Source organism: Diabrotica undecimpunctata, chromosome 6 (assembly GCF_040954645.1).
Source record: "Diabrotica undecimpunctata isolate CICGRU chromosome 6, icDiaUnde3, whole genome shotgun sequence".
NCBI lineage: Eukaryota > Metazoa > Arthropoda > Insecta > Coleoptera > Chrysomelidae > Diabrotica > Diabrotica undecimpunctata.
In genome coordinates, this window is record NC_092808.1 from 16,350,593 (window position 1) to 16,369,651 (window position 19,059).

At 33.7% G+C, this 19,059-nt stretch overlaps 1 protein-coding gene across 4 annotated transcripts in view; it reads right to left on the minus strand.

Annotated features, from left to right (window-relative positions):
* Positions 1 to 19,059, minus strand: part of Psi (P-element somatic inhibitor) — a 50,338-nt gene that overhangs the window by 3,801 nt on the left and 27,478 nt on the right. For all 4 annotated transcript variants that reach the window (XM_072534295.1, XM_072534294.1, XM_072534298.1 and 1 more), the window contains 5 exons: positions 10,037 to 10,364; positions 5,910 to 6,139; positions 4,343 to 4,792; positions 4,160 to 4,289; positions 1,880 to 2,009 (listed from right to left, as the gene is read on the minus strand). In XM_072534295.1, coding sequence (XP_072390396.1) covers positions 1,888 to 2,009; positions 4,160 to 4,289; positions 4,343 to 4,792; positions 5,910 to 6,139; positions 10,037 to 10,364 — 1,260 coding nt within the window. In that variant the 3' untranslated portion in view covers positions 1,880 to 1,887. The remainder of the gene's footprint in view (positions 1 to 1,879; positions 2,010 to 4,159; positions 4,290 to 4,342; positions 4,793 to 5,909; positions 6,140 to 10,036; positions 10,365 to 19,059) is intronic.

The following is a 19,059-nucleotide window of genomic DNA, read 5'->3' on the forward strand; positions in this document are numbered from 1 at the left end:
AGAACACCTGTACGAATTTGTACTAGGGAAAGGAATGCGTGAGCAGATATTGAACACCAGACAGATAATAGAAAAAGCAAAAGAACACAATATACCACTTTCATGGATTACAAAGGTTTTCAATTCTGTAAAATGGAATCCCCTGGAGTATAATGGGAAATATGGGAGTGTATAACCATCTAGTTAACCTAATAAGAGATATGTATCATAAAACTCAGCCAAAATTAAACTAGACATTGCTGCATACTACCACGATTATTATATAACATATATTCTGAATATATAATGAGAAATGTACCAGACGAATGGAACAGAGGTATCACAATAGGAGGCAGAAATCAGTAAGTTGCGATACACAGAGGACACACTTATATTAGCAGCAAACGAAGTCGAAATGAATTGCATCATTGAACAGCTAACCGCAACAGCTAAATTAATTAAAATATGGAAAGATTGAACAATAACAAGGGAGACTAGGATCAGGTTGGCCAATGACCTTATTTTTCACATAGCAGCTGAAACATGAACTCGCAAAAAAAATCGATTGAAGTAATATCGAAGCTATTATTCAAAATGTGGGTCTACAGAAGAATTTTATGCATGTCCTGGACATAACACAGAACCAATCGGTCAATTTTGAAAGAGCTTACTATGAAAGAAAGGCCATTAAAAAAATTTAACCGAGCATACCTAAATTATTTTTGCTGCATAGCCAGAAGAATAGGGACTATGGAACTATTGGTAGTAGAAGAAAAGACAGAAGGCCGAAGACCCAGAGGAAGATTTCAATCACGATGGGCAGAACAAATGAAGACTCTGGTGGGAAAATATCTTCATCAAGCCGTCCGCAGTTACCCATAATCCCAACAGGAATAAAATTGTTTGCATTTCGGAATATTGTTTTTGTCTTACCTATACTTGGGGCAGATAAAATTTCTATCGCCGGCAACGCTGTAATTGGTGAGCTGTATTTCAAATGTTTATTATGTGTTGCTTTGATACTTTTTGGTACCTGGATTTTTATCAGACATGTAACTTACAAGCAGCGATTTGACTTTGCTCTAGCATTAAGCAAGTCGATTAAAATCTTTCACTACCGACCCAAAAAAAAACACATATTGATATACTCACTTGAAAAATATGCTATTATAACTTTGTCAATATATTATAATAATTTATGGAAGAGAATTTTCAGTACAAAATGCATAAAATACATTTTCATCAAATATCGATCAAACCCATCAAAATACATTTTTACTATTATAAATTCATGGTATTTGTAACAAAATGAAAATCGAAACATCAACATCACATCTGTTTGTTTGTTTGGTTGTTTGTTTGTTATGATATAACAAATTTAGCATCTTACTACTACTAATGTACTCACCTTAACCATCTTAAAGTTGAAGATGTAGCCTTAATATAGGCATATAACAGGACCATTACTGTGCAATGGTCTTAACTACAGAATTACATAAATCTCTGCACCTAAATAATATATATCGCTGTTTGGGTAATCGATTATATAGCTTGAAGTCTCTAGAACGTTGATAGATAACTAATCGATCAACGTCAATTAATTAATTAAATGTGAATAAAACCATGTGGGCAGAATGCTTAAAAGGAAAGCAAAAACTTGAACGCTACGTAGAAAACAATCGCCAAAACATAAACCAGTAGTATGCATTTGCAATAAATAAATATTCCTAAAATGCATAAATAACATCGTATGATTCCAAAAATGTAATAAATATAAATTTAATATATAATATAAATAGCAAAGTTTTTCAAATATACGAATATATAAGCCATAGATCATTGTTTTCCAATGTAGGTAATAAAATAAAAATTGTAACAAACGAAAGTAATTTTGACTTACTTTCTTGATTATTCCTGAGATTGTGGCGGTTGTTGCTGTTGGCCTCCATAACCGTAAGATGGGAAACCGTAGCCGCCTTGGGGTACTCCTCCAGGGACTGGAGCTGTTTGAGGTTGACCGCCATAATAGCCTAACAAAAAAAAATTCCATGAACATCACGGAGCAGAAACAACTAATGGAAAATCATGCAGTCAAATCATTATCTCTGCACAATCACCACTAAGTGTTTGGTTTTGACTTACAGTGCTACTATATGACAGTGGAATCGGGGGCTCATAAGTGAAGCCAGACAAACCCTTGAAACCCTTTGAGATGAGGGTATACAGTAAGATAAGCAGGGTCCACAGAGTTAGAAATGAGGGAGGTCCTTTGACAGCTGAACCAAACAACACAACTGGTCAAGATAATAAAGAGACGCAGCTGGATACTTCGGTCACATTAGACAGCTTGAAAAATATGAATTTTTGCATCTCATCATTCAGGGAAAGATACAAGATGAAAGTTGTCCTGGTGGAAGAACATAATGGCTGAAAAATCTAAGACAATTGTATGAAAAAATTACTACATTATTTAGAGCTGCTGTCAATTAAAACACGATAGCGAATATGGTAGCCAATGTGATATAGAACGATCAAAGTCATGCATTAGAATTTCACATCATATAAACTTACGCCCGGACTAAGAAGAATTAACATCAAGAATTAAGCTTTTTCTTCGAAATCAACCAATACATCTCCTCTATGTGGACCTTAAAAAAGCTCATGGTAGTGTGCCACAACAAAAACTGGGAAGCTCTCAAGAATCAAGGCTGTTCAAGACCTCTACAAGAACAACACAAGTAAAATAAAGAAAGGTCAGGAGGTATCCAAGGGTTTCACTATTAGCAAAAGACTCAAACAAGGATGCTACGCGTCTCCTACTTTGTTTAAGATCTACTCGGAGCAAGCGATGAAGACGTGGAAAAGAAAATGCAGAAACATGTGAATTCCTCTAAACGACGCAATATTGTACACATTGAGTTTTGCAGACGACCAGATAGTGATGGCCCAAGACTATGAAAACCTCAAAAATATGAACTATAAACTTATCGAAGAATACAAACTATGGGGGGCTAGAAGTAAATATCAAGAAAACTGAACACATGTGTATTGGGGGAATTCGACAAAATCTAATCTTGAAAGAAATACAGCGAGAAATAAATCACTGTCAAAAATACAAATATTTAGGCATGCAAATAACCAACGATGGCAAATTAGACGAAGAAATTAAACATCGAAATAACCAGGGGGAACAAGCCATTAGGCAATTAAACAGTGTACTGTGGGACAAAACAATCTCCAAAGAAAACAAACATAAAAATCATTGTTACATATGGAAGTGAGGTATGGCCACTGAAAGGAAAAAACTTAAAAGCATTAGAAGCAACAGAAATGGACTTCTGGAGAAGAGCGGCTGGAAAATAAAGATTAGACAGAGATAGAAACGAAAGAATACGAGAAATTATGGGTGTTAAGCACAATATAACAGAGGACATCAGAATAAATCAACTAAGATGGTATGGACACGTCCACAGAATGGATGAAGAAAGAATATCAAAGAAAGTATTGAACTGGATACTGCATGGAAGAAGAAAGCAAGGTAGACCGAGATTAAGTTGGAGAGAAGGAATCAATAAAGAAGAGGGGAGTTGAAGAAAACCTTTGGAACAACTGAGATAAATGGAGACTGGAAATCAGAAGACGGCGTAGACCATTATAAAATGATTGATTGATTAAGCTTTTTCTCTCATGTGGATATATGGATTACATTACAAAAATTCTGTATCAAAAATATTTTTACATAAAAACAGATTCGTTTGATGTAAGGTAAAATTTTTGAAATTGATTTAGTCCCAAAGCGAAACTACAATTATTATTAAACAATAATTGAGCATTAGGTAGGACAATTGAGTAAATATATTTCTAGCCTAATAATCGAAATAACAAAACCTTCAAATGGAATGATCTAGATAAAATATTTCTTTGGAAATGGGCCACAATTATAAAATCGTCTACTGGACATTTCAACTCAGTATCAGAAAAGGTACTCAAAATACTTTTTTTATATATAAAAGAAATTCCTAATTTTATCAAAAACGATTTTGTTTTGAAAAAAGACTAACGACTAATGATACCGAAAACAGCAATTGTTTGCTAGAATTACTCTTTGTTTGATTTCTACTGTTATGAAGTTCTGTTCACAAGTCACAAAAATATCACTTTATTTAATTAAAAAACTTACCACCAGCTGCAGCTTGAGGTTGGTAACCACCATAAGGTGCTTGGGCTTGGGAGTATCCACCAGGTTGAGTTCCTGGTGCAGCTGGTGTTTGTCCAGTCGCTGCTCCACCTGCCGCTCCTGGCATTGGCCCCTAAAAACGTACGTAATTTAAAAATAATAACATTTAATGAAGCGGCAACTTACTTTATTTTTCATCTGCGCTTCAATGGCTTCAGCTTCCTTATGTTTACCCATACTTCTGTAATATTCGGCCCATTGGGCACTATAATCAGCCTGAGATGAGGGATTAGCACTTTGGGCGGGCGCAGCCGGTTGGGCTGGGGCAGGAGCCGTTTGCATCGAACTTCCGGTAGCTTTAGCTTTCGCCTGTTGTTCGATCATTTCTGCTTCTCTGTGCATACCTAAAGATCTATAATACTCTGCCCACTGCATGGAATAATCTGGTTGGCCTGTCGATGGGTTTACTTGTACTTTGTTGGGTTGACCTGATTGTGAATCAGCACCTTGTGGTTGACCTCCCCACTGTTGCTGCTGTTGATAACCACCAGCACCTCCAACTCCTCCACCGCCACCGCCTTGCATTCCCCAACTATTCTGAGGATTGTAATTCTGTGGTGCCATGCCTGGGTATGCCTAAAATTATACAAGCCAAAATAGTAAAATCAAATCTGGTATATAATACAAGATGATGAAAAGCAACGACAGTCAATAACATTAGAAAACGATGGCTAGTTATCTATTTTATGTTCTACATAGCGATAATGAGGTTTAAACTTCATAATATATTTATATATTAAAAACGCTTCTGCTTGATATTTAATTTTTTTTTTAATATCAGATTATAGAAGACATTGCTCATAAATAATGATTCACATAAAATGAATAATTTACTAGCAAAACTTGATTCTAATGAGAATTTAATTAGAAATGTGATAAATACATCCTAGTAAGTAAAAAACTCGTTTATTGAAATGCTATTTATTGATAAATTATAAATAAATAAACGTTTGTGAACTTAAAAGCTTAGAAATTACTACTTTTGTCTACATTGTCATTTCAGCGTATTCTCCATATATTTTTCACGACGTGATAACACTACTCAAGCTACTACAAATCGAGGCATTTAAAATGTGGTTGTATCAGGGAATAGTCAAAATACAATGGACCAGCAGAACTAGAAATGAAGATGTTCAGAGGACCAAAATATGAGTTCCTTCGGCTAATTCTAAACGGTAAACAAAATTGAAGGAGACAAGAAAAAGCGAAGAACAAACATGAATGGAGTAAGATTGTAAACCAAGCCTTGAGCCTGCTTAGCTCGAAGTGCTATTTATTAAAATATTATAAAATTAAAGAAAATAAATAGAAGGACAAAGAAAAGTCTTCTGGTTGAGAAATTTGCAACAGTGGACAGGTTTAACAGCAGACCAATTGCTACACGTAGCTGGAGACTGAAATCAATATAAGAATATTATAAGCATTGTAGTCGCTGGCGTTTCCTAGGAATACGGCACCCTAAGAAGCAACAAATAATAAAAATATCATTAAGAAAATTGAAATTACACTTCCTAAATAATGTGTTCCAAAAATATTTTTACATAAAACAGGATTCGTTTAATGTAAGGTAAAATTTTTGATGTTTCTGTAGTCCTAAAGCGAAACTACAATTATTATGAAATAATAAATGAGCATTAGGTAGGACAACTTATACAACGGAAAACGGGAATGCTTAAATAAAATGTATACTTACGGTTGGCATGCTGGTGTTCATCGGTGGTCCGCCGCCGCCGCTTTGTGACACGAAATTTAAAGGCATTTGTACTTTTTCTTGGATGATTCGTTTTGCTGTTTCAATTGAATCAGGATCGCCTTTGATGTTAAATACTTTTTCGTTCGCAGTAGGATTCTGATTTTGAGCTCGCCTATCTAACTCACAATATGCACCAGATTGTTGATTGATTTGTTTTATTGTTTCACCGCCTAAAATAGATAATTTTATTATTTGGTCATTTTTAATCATTAATTTATAATCTACGATAATTAATATTGTGCACTACATATTAGATATCGACCATTCAGTAATAATATGGAGGAAATAAAATTACCTGAGTTACAGAAAACAAATGGTAAAAATAGGATAAACAATGAGTGGCCATAAAATTGTTAAAATAATGTTTTAAATATGTTCAGATACACTTTAATATGCATGTGATACTGTCAGCTAAAGTACAGAAAAACCTGGACTATTGCTGAGCAACATATGGACTATGAAGTAAAATATGTGTAAGCATGATGTATGACATTTATTAATATTTGATAATCATTTATAGTTTTTAAAAACTCTTTTTCTACATAATATAAAATATAATATGTATAAAAATTCCAAGATTTTTAACATGTAGGGAAAGAGGATACAGATATCGTAACATTGATGAAAACAGAACGACTGTGTTGGATCTGACACGTGAAAAGAATAGAAGAAGACGAAATACCAAACAAAATAAGCAAACAAGTGCCAGTAGGAAAAAGAACAAGAGGAAGACTGAAGCTGAGATATATTGAACAAATATAAACTGATATAACCTTAAAAATAAAAAATTGTAGGAAAAAGTATGAAACAGTTCAGAATGGAGTTGGAACAAGCCACAACCCAAAAAGGGTTATTGACCCGGTGATGATGGCACATAAGACATATTTGTCTATCTTTAGGTATAAAGATGTAGTTATGTACCTCCTTTTAGAGATTTTGTATATGTAAATATGCCAATACGTAATAAATTAGGTGGCGAACACCTAGCAGTACAAATGCATATGTTTATGAACAAGGTTTGGAATGATAAAAAGATCATAACCGGCATAACCCTCTTGTGCACAAAGTACAAAGTTTTTACTTACACACTAAACAAAAAACTCCAACTACTAACTGAAAAATATCAAATCAGTTTCCAACAAGGAAGAACTACAACTGATCAGCTACTCACAGTGAAACAAATTCTAAGCAAATCGTGGGAATATGACATTCACATCCACAACATAGATTTCAAACAGGCCTATAACTTAATTAATAGACAAAAGTTATATTAAATATTGCATAGCTTTAACATCTCCCAAAGATACATCTGGCTAGTAAAAGCAACAATGGACTTATCAACAGCAACTGTCAGAGTACAAAATGAGCTCAGTAATAGTCAAAGAATTAAAGCAAGTAGTTCTTATTTAACACATACTCTGAACATATCTTTACACACAAGAGCTGAAAGAACAAGACAAAGGCATATAAATAACATTAGATATGCTTACGACGCAGTAATTTTTGTAATATAAGTTAAGAGTATAGATACAGAACCAACAGCCAATTGACAGGGTCGATAGATACACATACCTTTATATCGATGTAAAAAACCCATGGGAACATTACATCTAAAACAAAACAATGATACAAAGGCAGGATGCATTCATAAAGATAAAATCTATATTAAGGAGTCCTGATCTATCAATCAGAACTCTCGATCCTAGAAAGTTATGGATTTTCTAAACTAGTGTACAAAGTAGAGGCTCAGACGATTTATGAAGTATCTTTAAAAAAAAAGCTAAGAGAAGAAATGCTAAGTTAGTCATACAATCAAAGTTCTGAATTTAGCAGAACTATATCTTGTTGCAATTAGTTCTTTAGGATGAAGTGTATAGAACAAAATGACCAGGGAGGAGAAAATTTTCTTGGTTTCAAAACCTGAGAAAACCTGTTTAGGTACATGGAAGTTCCTGTGTCCAAGATGCTTGGAGAGAGAACTAAAATTAAGCTCAGCTAACTCAACATGAGATAATGTTCTAGCAATACAAAATTATTCAATTATGGAATGGAAACAAATCAAGTTGAGGGTCTGCAGAAGAATTAGCAGTTTGAGTAGATACAAAAATATTAAAAAAAAAATGTATGACTAAAACATCAAAGTCAAAAAGGTATCAATCAATGGTTGATTTTTAGTAAAATCATAAATATTTGTCATTAATTTTAATTGAAAACATGTTATATTTAAAGTTTTGATTTCTAACTCATGAAATTTCTGAACCTGGAAAAGAAATGTGAAATAAAACGTATTTTCAATTAAAATTGTAGTTATTCCCATTAAATATAATTGAAAATATTCACATACTACAAGAAAATAGTTTGTGTTTCAATATATTCAAATATTTAAAATCATGTTGACTGTTTTATAGGCTATCTGGTACACTTGTAGGTATTCAGATAGTGAATCTTAAAGTCTTTTTATGTAGCAAAGCTTTTAAACACAATAAATTGACATTTTAATGTGCCTATACAATCTTTGCAATATAAAAATTCGGATTTTATGTATAACATAGTGGATATTAATAATAATCTTATTAACCCTTATTTATTGTTGACATTTGTTCATATAATTTAAGAATATAATTCAGAGACAAAACAAAATAGACATACAGGGTGTTGTAAAAAGCAAAGAGAGTATGAATTATTTACATGCATTACCTTATCAAAAAATTGACTCAAATTAATACTGAAGATAAGCTTAAATCTAAGATCCTATAAAATCCTATTAGTTCTTTCTTTCTTTCTCCCCTTCCTTTTACCCTAACAGGGTGTCGGATATCCTATTAGTTCAAGAAATGAAAAATGCTGATTACCTTAATCAATCAGGATTTGAAAACGAAATGCTACAAAGGTACCAAAACTTAAAACATGAACAGTCATCTTAACAAACAGAATTGTCACTCTCGTGCAGAAGAAAGTATAAACATCAGGTAACACTTCGGTCCAAAGCTCATAGTAGAGACTTCGAAAGTGGATAAGCACTCAAAATGAATATTAAACTTTACTGCCAGATTTTCACAGATTTTGTGTCCAAGTGTTGCAAAACTATCAAGAACAACTCACGAGCATGGTTCCAGCAAGACCTTGTCATACTTCTGACTATCAATTATTCCCGAGGAAAATGATTACTCATAAAAGCTCCATTAATTATTGGACTCCCAGAAGTCATGATCTCTGCTTCACTATTTGAAGATATTTGAAAAGTATGAATTGAAGCACAATATCACATCAGAAATGGCGACAATCTCGCCAGAAATATGACGATGTATTTATATATCACATAATTTTTTCTACATTCAATTTTGCAGTAAAGTAAAAAACCAAACTATGTAAGAAGTTATATTTTTTTGTTTTATTCATCTAACCAATCCCTATGCCTTTTTTGGACAATTTTTCGAATTTTTTTAACACGTTGCTGGACAAACCTGTAATAGTCGTCATACATACTCGTCCATGACTGTGAGTCGTCATTTTATAAACGGGCGCACAAACCATGTAAAAGTGATTTATAATCTCATGAACCTCAGGTTTCTTATATGATTTAATAGGAAAATACGCATAAGCCTCAAAGCCACGCCTCGTGGAACATATAATGTTCCGTAAGTCTTAACGAACACAAAGATTATAACAATCGAAGCTGACTTTCTAAATTCATAGTTTTTTTGGTATAATCGAAAGAAATAAACAAAAGAAAGAAAAATATTAGAAGAAGCGAAAATTACAATAAAGTGGTCATTGTGACATAGTATATGTGTAGGAAGACAGACTTTTATTATTATTTTTCAAGGTGCTTTTAATTTTGGCAAAAACAAGTGACCAGTTTTTGAACTCTTCAACAATGTCCAACAATGTATTAACTGCTTTCTGCTTATATGCATAAATTATAACAAAACTATTTATTATTTATGTCTTCTACTTTTTAATTAAAAAGTAATTTCCACACGTTGCATAATGTTTGATTTATATGCACACGTACACGTTTTACTTTTTATCAGTTTTAACAAACTTAATATATAAAAAAAACTTACCTCTACCAATAATAACTCCACATTTATTAGCCGGCACTGTAAACGAAACAACGTCCTGTTGACCGCCACCTTGAAGTCCGCCTGGCCCACCGCCGCCTCTTCTATCTTCCCACTGATTACCACCACCGAAGTCCCCACCACCGCCGTTTCGATCGCCCCTATCGAAACCGCCTTGGCCACCACCACGTCCACCGTGATGGCCACCTCGTCCACCGCGACCGCCGCCACGGCCACCGCGCATACCGCCACCCATAGGAGCACCCATACCACCACCGTCGCCGTCACGCTGTAGCACACTGTCTATGAGTTCGTCTATCCTCTGACGGGCCTGAAAACGAAAAATTGTTGAATTATCAGCACAAAAGTAGCATAATTTCAAAATTGAAACGTTAAATGACAAAAATTTGGAGTCATTTCATAATTATTAAAATAGAGCCACTTTTACAATGAATGACACATTACAGACGTTCTGTGAATCTTTTTTTACTTCCTTACTACCTTACTATTACATATAAAGCAAATTAAAATTTTCTACCATAAAAATTCTGTATCAAAAATATTTTTACATAAAAACAGATTCGTTTGATGTAAGGTAAAATTTTTGAAATTGATTTAGTCCCAAAGCGAAACTACAATTATTATTAAACAATAATTGAGCATTAGGTAGGACAATTAGGTAAAAATAACAGATAAATAACATAAATGTAACTTGATCAACTAATTCTACAGGGTGCAAATCAAATAAGTCGTTTACTATTAAGAAAATCAAAATAATATCGGTTAATAACATTTTAATAGTTCCCCCTACATTCTAATAGGTAATATGCGGTCCTTTACAGTGAACCGAATTCCCAATTCTTTAGATTTATCACTGTAGTTTTATGACAGCAACTTAGTATTTTCTACATCAAAAATTAAATTTGAGAAATTAATTAAAAAAAAATGAAAATATGTAGAGAATGTTATTTTAAATAATTTGTTTAGCTAATTAATTGACAAATGCAGCGATTTTTAGTAAAAACGATCTTATGTATTTTAGAAAGTTAAGTAATAATAAGTATAATTCAAAAATGAAATTGTGATTTAAATTATTTTAATCTATTAAATTATTAAATATTAATTAATTATTTTTAAAACACGGACAAAAGAGTTCTCCCAATTCTTCCAGGCCACATATCCCCTCATTAGAGCACAAATTACTTCAACATCGAATCGGCAGTATACAGACGATACGAGAGTTGACTTTTTATTTTTGCATATAGCCATAAAGACAAAAAAATAAATACACTCAAAGTACTTTATTGCTTTTCAAAATATGGCCCACCAAGATCGATACACTTTTGCATATGTTCGTCTTCTTTGCATAACTTCCTTTGTTGAACGGTTCCAATATTTTTCGACAACAATTGACGCAAACCACTTTTTGCTTTTCTGTGAGCAAATAAGGGATACAACGGGAAACCAAATTTGTAACACCCAGTTCTTCATGCAGGATCTTTTGGATAGAGGTCTTTGAAATGCCCAAATATGCCTTTATCTCTCGATATATTAAACGGCAGTCATCCTTAATTAGCCGAGGAACCGAATTAATGTTTTGCTGTGTGACTGCCGTTTTGCAGGATATAAGTAGTACCTATATGCTATTTGCAATACCAGCGGGAAATAGTTGACTAATGTGTTGCTTCATTCCCAAACGCAGAAACCATTTCAACAAGGGATTGCTGTTGAGATAATCCTCTCCGAAAATTCTAAAAAATTATTGCTCGAAAATGTTCTCGGCTTCTTCTTCTTATTCCTATGCCGTCCCCATTAACGGAGGTTGGCGACCACATTTTTAAAAGCTTCTCTGTCTTTTGCAACGTGGAATAATTCGTCTACAGTCATGTTTGTCCAGTCTCGAATATTTCGCAGCCATGACTTCCTCTTTCTACCTATTCCCTTTTTGCCATCGACTCTACCCTGCATGATGACCTGCAGAAGGCTATATTTATTATTTCTTAAGATCCATCTTTAGACCGACTTGCTAATTTCAAAAATTCACTGTATCTATATGAGTTCACTATATCGCAATGAAACTCTCGATTTATGTCAACAAAATACTGAGGTTATATTTGTGAACGTTTTATTGGTGGCGCCCTCTAAGCGGCTGTATGCAAAACTAAAAAGACAAATCTCATATCTACCACGATGCTCCTTGAATACCAAACCATGTGTAGTTCATGTCTTCTTGATAATCCCCCGCTTTCTTCTATATAAAAACAATACGCCATTTTGCAGAAAAGCCACCTCTGATTCAAGTAACAATTCCATCTCAACAGCCGCCAAGATTCTCCACTACACACACCACTACCACAGTGTATTTTTCGGGCTGTTCTGCTTTACCAATAACACATTCAAAGCTAACCTGAAGAGGATCGAAAGATCCGAAATGGGGAATCACACATGTTCATCCTTTCGAAATAAAAATCCTTTACCTTTCCTCAAAATGAACATATAAGTACCTACTAGTTGCAGAAAACCATTAGAGCTGCCAATATGAGCGACAATTAGACGCTAGCCCTTATGCCAATTCTGTCGACAAACCTTTAAGAAAAGCTTGCCAAGCATTTGTTACTGTTTTATATTGCCAAAACTTGCCAATGTATGTCCGGCGTTAACCCAGGTCTCGTCCAGGTAATCAATTTTTCTTTTGATTGAATAAATTGATTGCAGATAATTACGTCATCAGGATATTATTTCCTCCTTATCTATTAAAATGGAGAAATGAGATTTTGGCAGCGTTTTAAAGTTAAAATCATGTAATGTTCTGATACAGATTACAGAGTTGGAGTCCTATTTTTAAAGACAAACGAATGTAAAGTTCTACTGAGGATATTTTTATAGTTTCATTTAACTTAATGTTTTCGTAGACACTGATTTGTGGTTAAAGGTTTTAAAACATCAGGCCAGCTTTCTTTCACGCAACAATACGTTAAACTATAGCTACTGACAAACCTGTTAAAAAAGAACATCAACTAACAGAAATGAACTGAAAATGCTCATGTTACGAGAGAAGCCCATTTTCAGCACGACAATGTTAAAATTAGGTGTGGTGAAATATTTGACTACTTAATAGGTTCTTTTGAACTGCCAACCAATTTAAATGCACTTCTGTATTTAGATTTTCTTCAAGAATATTTACACGAATTACTAGAGGATATACCTCTCGCCCTAAGAAAAAAACATATGGTGTTTGTACGATGGGACATTATTCTTTAAAAGTTCGTCAATACTAAAATCAACATTTTTCGCATTGATAGATTGGTCGTGGAAGTGAGTTTGTTGGCCACAAAGAAGTCCTGATTTCAATCCTTTGGATTTTTAATTTTGGTCGCAAATGAAGGCAGATATAGATTCTCTTTTAGAATTGCGACAGAAAACAGAAGAAGCCGCGAAGATTAAAAATATAAAAATAGACAACGGTTATTTGATATTAAGAGATCTTTGCGAAACCGGATCATAAAGTGTATTGAAGTAAATGGTGGACATTTTGAACATTTACTTTAAGTTTTTTGTTTTTTTTTACTTTTATTACTTTTTGTTACTGCTACACATTTAGAGAATAACATTTTTTATTATTAAATCAATAAAATTGGACTTTTTAGAAGAAAATAACTCGATAACCGACCGAATTACATGAATCAAAAACAAGACTAACTTTTTTTGTAGAATTAAACGCTTCTTCATATTTTTCTATTATTTTACCCATAGTTTACCCGAACAAAAAAATTGCTTTGATTTACTAAACGAGACTAAGTGTAACTAGCGCCCTTTATTAGCAATGCTAAATTTCTAAATTAGACTCAGGCCAAAAAACGTAAAATTGACAATTTTCAAATAGAAATTGTGAAAACATACAAATTTATTGCGAAAATTAAAATCCTATTTCAACTTTAAACACCCTGTATCTCGGAAACTAGCATTATAGTAAGGCATGTTGGGCAGAATCAATATATTTTGATGTCTAGAATCTACAACTCGGAGATTGGACATTCTTAATTAATCATCCTGTATATTAGCTGATTGAGTCTATGAGATGGTACAGCGTAAAATGACAGTAGTTTTTGGATAACATGAATCATTGGTTAATGATATGTGTGAATTAAAAAAAACTAATTAAGGGAAAATCATTATTCCTTAAAAAAAAATTAAATAACGACGCTGCTGGAATTGTGGAATTTCCCATCAGTTAACAGTCCAAAATTTGAGTCCTACCAATGAATCACCGTCTTCAATTGATTGTTGGAGTATAGAAAAATATTTATTTATTTACGGACTTGTCAAAAATACATGGAACAATTCTAAATATATTTGATTTTTTGCAAACACGTGTTTTAAATTTGGGGTACAGGTGTACCCCGGGTAGTAAAATATGTCAACTTTTGATGGGTAGTAATGCAGGGTTAATGAACATGATTCATCCATGTCATGAAACGAGGTCCGCATCTCATCATGCCACGTAGATTCAACGGAAACCCGCAAATATTAACGTTTTTTTTTTATAAAAAAATTTGGGAACAAATTAGAAAAATATTGATGTCCAATGTCATAGAATGACGATAACTAAAATTACTGAATAAAATTCAAAAATGCGTTTTTAAGGAAGCATGCACAATGTAATAGAACAATACGTGGAATAGGAAAAAGTGTTACCTACAGGCTTCAAATCACTAACCAAACTAAAACCTTTTCTATCAAATATTGATTATCACTTATGAGAAACAATAGAGTTCCTTTAATATTCTGTAACTATTAAAGGAATATTTTAATAGAAGTAAGCAGCAAATCTACATAAAGAAGTTATGAACATATTAAACCTAATGACTTACAAGGAAACTAATATCTTTCAGGTCTTGGCCACGAAATTTTTTTGTTTACTTCAGAAAATATTAACTTAATGTATTAACTGATCCAATTTTTTAGATTATTAATGATCTTTGAAAAGATAAAAACTATATCTTAAAACAAATACCATTTAATATAAAATTTATATCGTTGTAATCAAAGTAAATACCTACACTATTATTTTTAATACCTTATTAATATTTTTCGTAACTTCTAATTCAATGAAAAGGGAATTACACGTGTAAGATGTCATGTGTATGACTCACATATTATAATGTGAAAAGTATAATCCAGATCAGCGTTTCTTAACCTTTTTCAGTCCGCGGACCCCTAGAAAATCATCACAATTGTAAGGCCCCCTTAATACAGAGCACAGAATAAATTTAGAACAATTAACACGTTGAAGCCGGAGCGGTACACGGGTGGATCGCTAACAGTTTGTCCGTAACAGCGGAGCGACCCACCGGTGGGTTGACAGGTCCTTAGGTCCTACAGACGATGCGGTCCACCCGTGGGTCGCGAGAATCGTATAATAAAAAAAATAATTATGACGAAAATATCAAATACACACAACGCAAAAGTCTAGGGATATTTTTATAAATAGACGTATTTTGTTCATCTGTAATCAACTGAAAAAAAGAAATACAAAATTTGTAGTTTAAATTGTTGTTTAATATGTCAAAAACCATAAATTGCAAAAAACAGAAAATTGGAGCAAAAAAAAATATATTGCAAATCACCCATCTTTCACATACCATCATAAAGTGTTAAAAATACGAAATATAAACTTAAAATAAAGTATGGCCACCACGTTGGTTTATCACAGCTCTACATCTACTGTTCGTGCTTTGAATCACATTGTTAATGTCTGCTTGAGGTAGTTGTGTCCATTGTTCTATCAGAAGCTCTTTTAATTGAAATTCATTGTAGATATTGCCCATATGTGGAGTAATTCTTCGTTTAAGCATGTCCCATACATGCTCAATGGGATTCAAGTCCGGTGATTGTGCTGGCCACAGCAATACATTAATACCCTCGTTATCCAACCAGTTTGTTACAATATGCGCAACATGTGGCCGAGCGTTATCATGCATAAAGTAAAAATTTTCTCCAACAGCAGCAGCAAACGGGCGCACAACAGGTTCAAGAATAGTGTCCAAATATTGCTGACTTGTGAGAAAGCCACGTGAGAAAATGAGGTCAGTTCTATCGTCAACCATGATTCCGCCCCATACTATTAATGTACCTCCTCTGTATGTATACACTTCTTGAAGATGTCGTGATCGTTCTCCATTTCCGAGTCGTCTCCAAACTCTTGTCCGACGATAATCTGGATGAAATCCATATCTAGACTCGTCACTAAATAAAACTGTGGCCCAGTCATTGTCAGTCCTATTCTTAAACTCTTGAAATCAGGTTAATTTTGCAGCGCGATTTCCTCTAGATAAAGGTAGACATCTCAGTGGTCGCGGACTACGAAGATTGGCTTCATGGAGACGATTCCTCACTGTACTGCTGCTAATTGTTACATTATGTGCAAGCTGTAATTCATTAACCATTTCGGGTGCTGTAATTTTTGGTTGCCTTCTGGCATTTAAAATTATACACACATGTCCAAAAGTTTGGAATACGTACAAATAATATATCTACGCCTATGGTGGTTTTAAAACTGTTGTTGATATTCATTCTAGAGGGTTTTTAAATGTAAATGATAAAAAATTTGAATCGTTTTTGTATGGATTTGGTCACATTCAACTAATTAGCGTATTTACACATTATTTCAGTCTTTGTTTAAATTTGAATTAAGCCGTTTAAAAATGCCTAAAAACGTGATAGCTCATTTTGACAGATCCAGAATAATTGCTTTGTTACAACAGGACTTTATTTAAAGTTATATCCCGAATATTGCTGATATTACTCAAAGTGCTGTATCGAAAATTGAAAAAAAAAAATTCCAAGATACAAATGACGTCAAGGATCGTCCCAGAAGTGGTAGAAATCGATGTAAAACAGCAGCACAAGACCGGTAAATAACATTTATAGCTCGTAGAAATCGTCTGTAATCTACAAGTGGTATATCCAGAGAAATTTCTAGGCTTGAAGAAATGAATATTTCACGGCAAACAATAACACGCAGAATAAATGCGGTAAATTTGTATCGTAGAAGACCGCTACGTGTTCCTAAACTAACCTACCAACACAAAATAGTAAGGTTGCAATGGGCTAGAGAAATGGTGCATCATGATCCTAACTGGAATAACGTGATGGTCTCTGATGAGTCAAAAATTGACTTGGTATTTCATTCGCGAAGAACACTGGTTTGGAGGGACCCAGGACGACAAACCCGACTAGAAACAGCCCAACCGCGTGTCCCATTTGAAGGTGGCAGTATTATGGTTTGGGGTGGTATTATGAGTGGTACACGGACGTCACTGCTGGTTCTGGAGAGAAGAGTCACTGGTGCTGTATACATCAAGGAAGTTTTAAATCTTGTCGTACGTCTATTCCGAGGGGCAGTAGGTGATGAATTTGTGTTTATACATGACAACGCACCTCCTCATCGAACATCAGCAGTACAAAATTTTCTTGAAGAAGAAGGAATATCTACATTACACTAGCCTTCGAATTCCCCCGACATGAACATTATTGAACATGCTTGGGATATTCTCAAAACACGCATCAAGAAGCGAAACAATCCCCCTATTACACTTCGAGAACTTAAAGATGCTGCTCGTGAAGAATGGGAGAGATTCCGCAAGCCCAACTCGACCAGTTAATCGGCAGCATGCCAAATCGCCTACAGGCTTGCATACATGCCAATGGAGGAAATACTTATTATTAATTTTATTAAAAATTATTTTTTTCTATACTAATTTATTTTTAAATGTAAGTTGTACATTGTAAGTTTTTCACTGCCAGAAATTAAATATTTTTTTCGCATATCGTTTATCTGGTTTTGAGATTTATTTAGTATTGTTGAGGATTGAAACAAAATGATGTTTAACTATTCAGAAGATTTTATATATAAAAATCAATAAAAAGATGAAATATTCTAATATTCCAAACTTTTGGACATATGTGTATATCGGTCTTGAGCGACGGTTGTAGAGCGACCACTTCCTGGATGTTGCTCGGCTGGACTCCCAGTGTCTCTAAACCGACGCCACAAACGACTTACGACGCTTTGGGAGACACCCAGCTGGTCAGCAACTTGAGTTTGTCGCATACCAGCTTGAAGGAGTCTCACGGCTCTATTCATCTCATCCAACGATAAATGTTGTCGTTGCATGGTAAAAAGACAATATCTTTAACTCACCTATTAAGCAAGAATGGTATAAAGTGACTAAAATTAAAAACAAACAAAACATAAAAATGTCGATTTTTTTGTTCCTACATCCAACATTCTAAAACACGTATTGCTATTAGTTTTACAATTTTTTTTTTTTAAGAAGTGAGTGTCTGTATCAACAATTATAGTACAAGCAAATTTATATGGTCATGAAATTTCTGTCATTGGTATTGTCAAATTATTAAAATATCCTTAGACTTTTGCGTTGTGTGTATATATCTATTTTAAAAATTGAAAGTTGTAATATTTTATATCAATATTGGTACTGCTAGCTCAGTTTTTCAATACAGAATAAATTATTTCACAAAAATACAACAAACCAGTTTGAATGAAATTTTATTACAATTTTATATAAGATACCATAAAAAAATTAAAAATACTTCAAAATTATTATTAATTATGGATAATACTAAAACAATTTAGACATAAATAAGGTTTGTTTTCACAAGTATCACAAAAGGTTGGTATTTTTGTTTTTTGTTTTTCGATCTGCTTTGAGTTTTGCATCACTTTGAAGAATTCGCTTGTAACACTGTCGGCATCTTCTTCGACTGTTCTGCCAGATCCAGGAGCTCTAAGTCAGTTTGTGTTTTTTTCCGGAAGGTGTATTGGAATGCCGAGTACTTTAAACATCATTGACCAATGCGTCGGTGATACTTTCCCTAAAGTTGAGGAGACATTTTTATTCTATTATGGCAAAAATCTTTCTGTATTACCCATGAATTGACCATCATTGTACCAAAAAGCAATTTCATAACTAATTTTCGATACCACTTAACTGTTTTTCTCA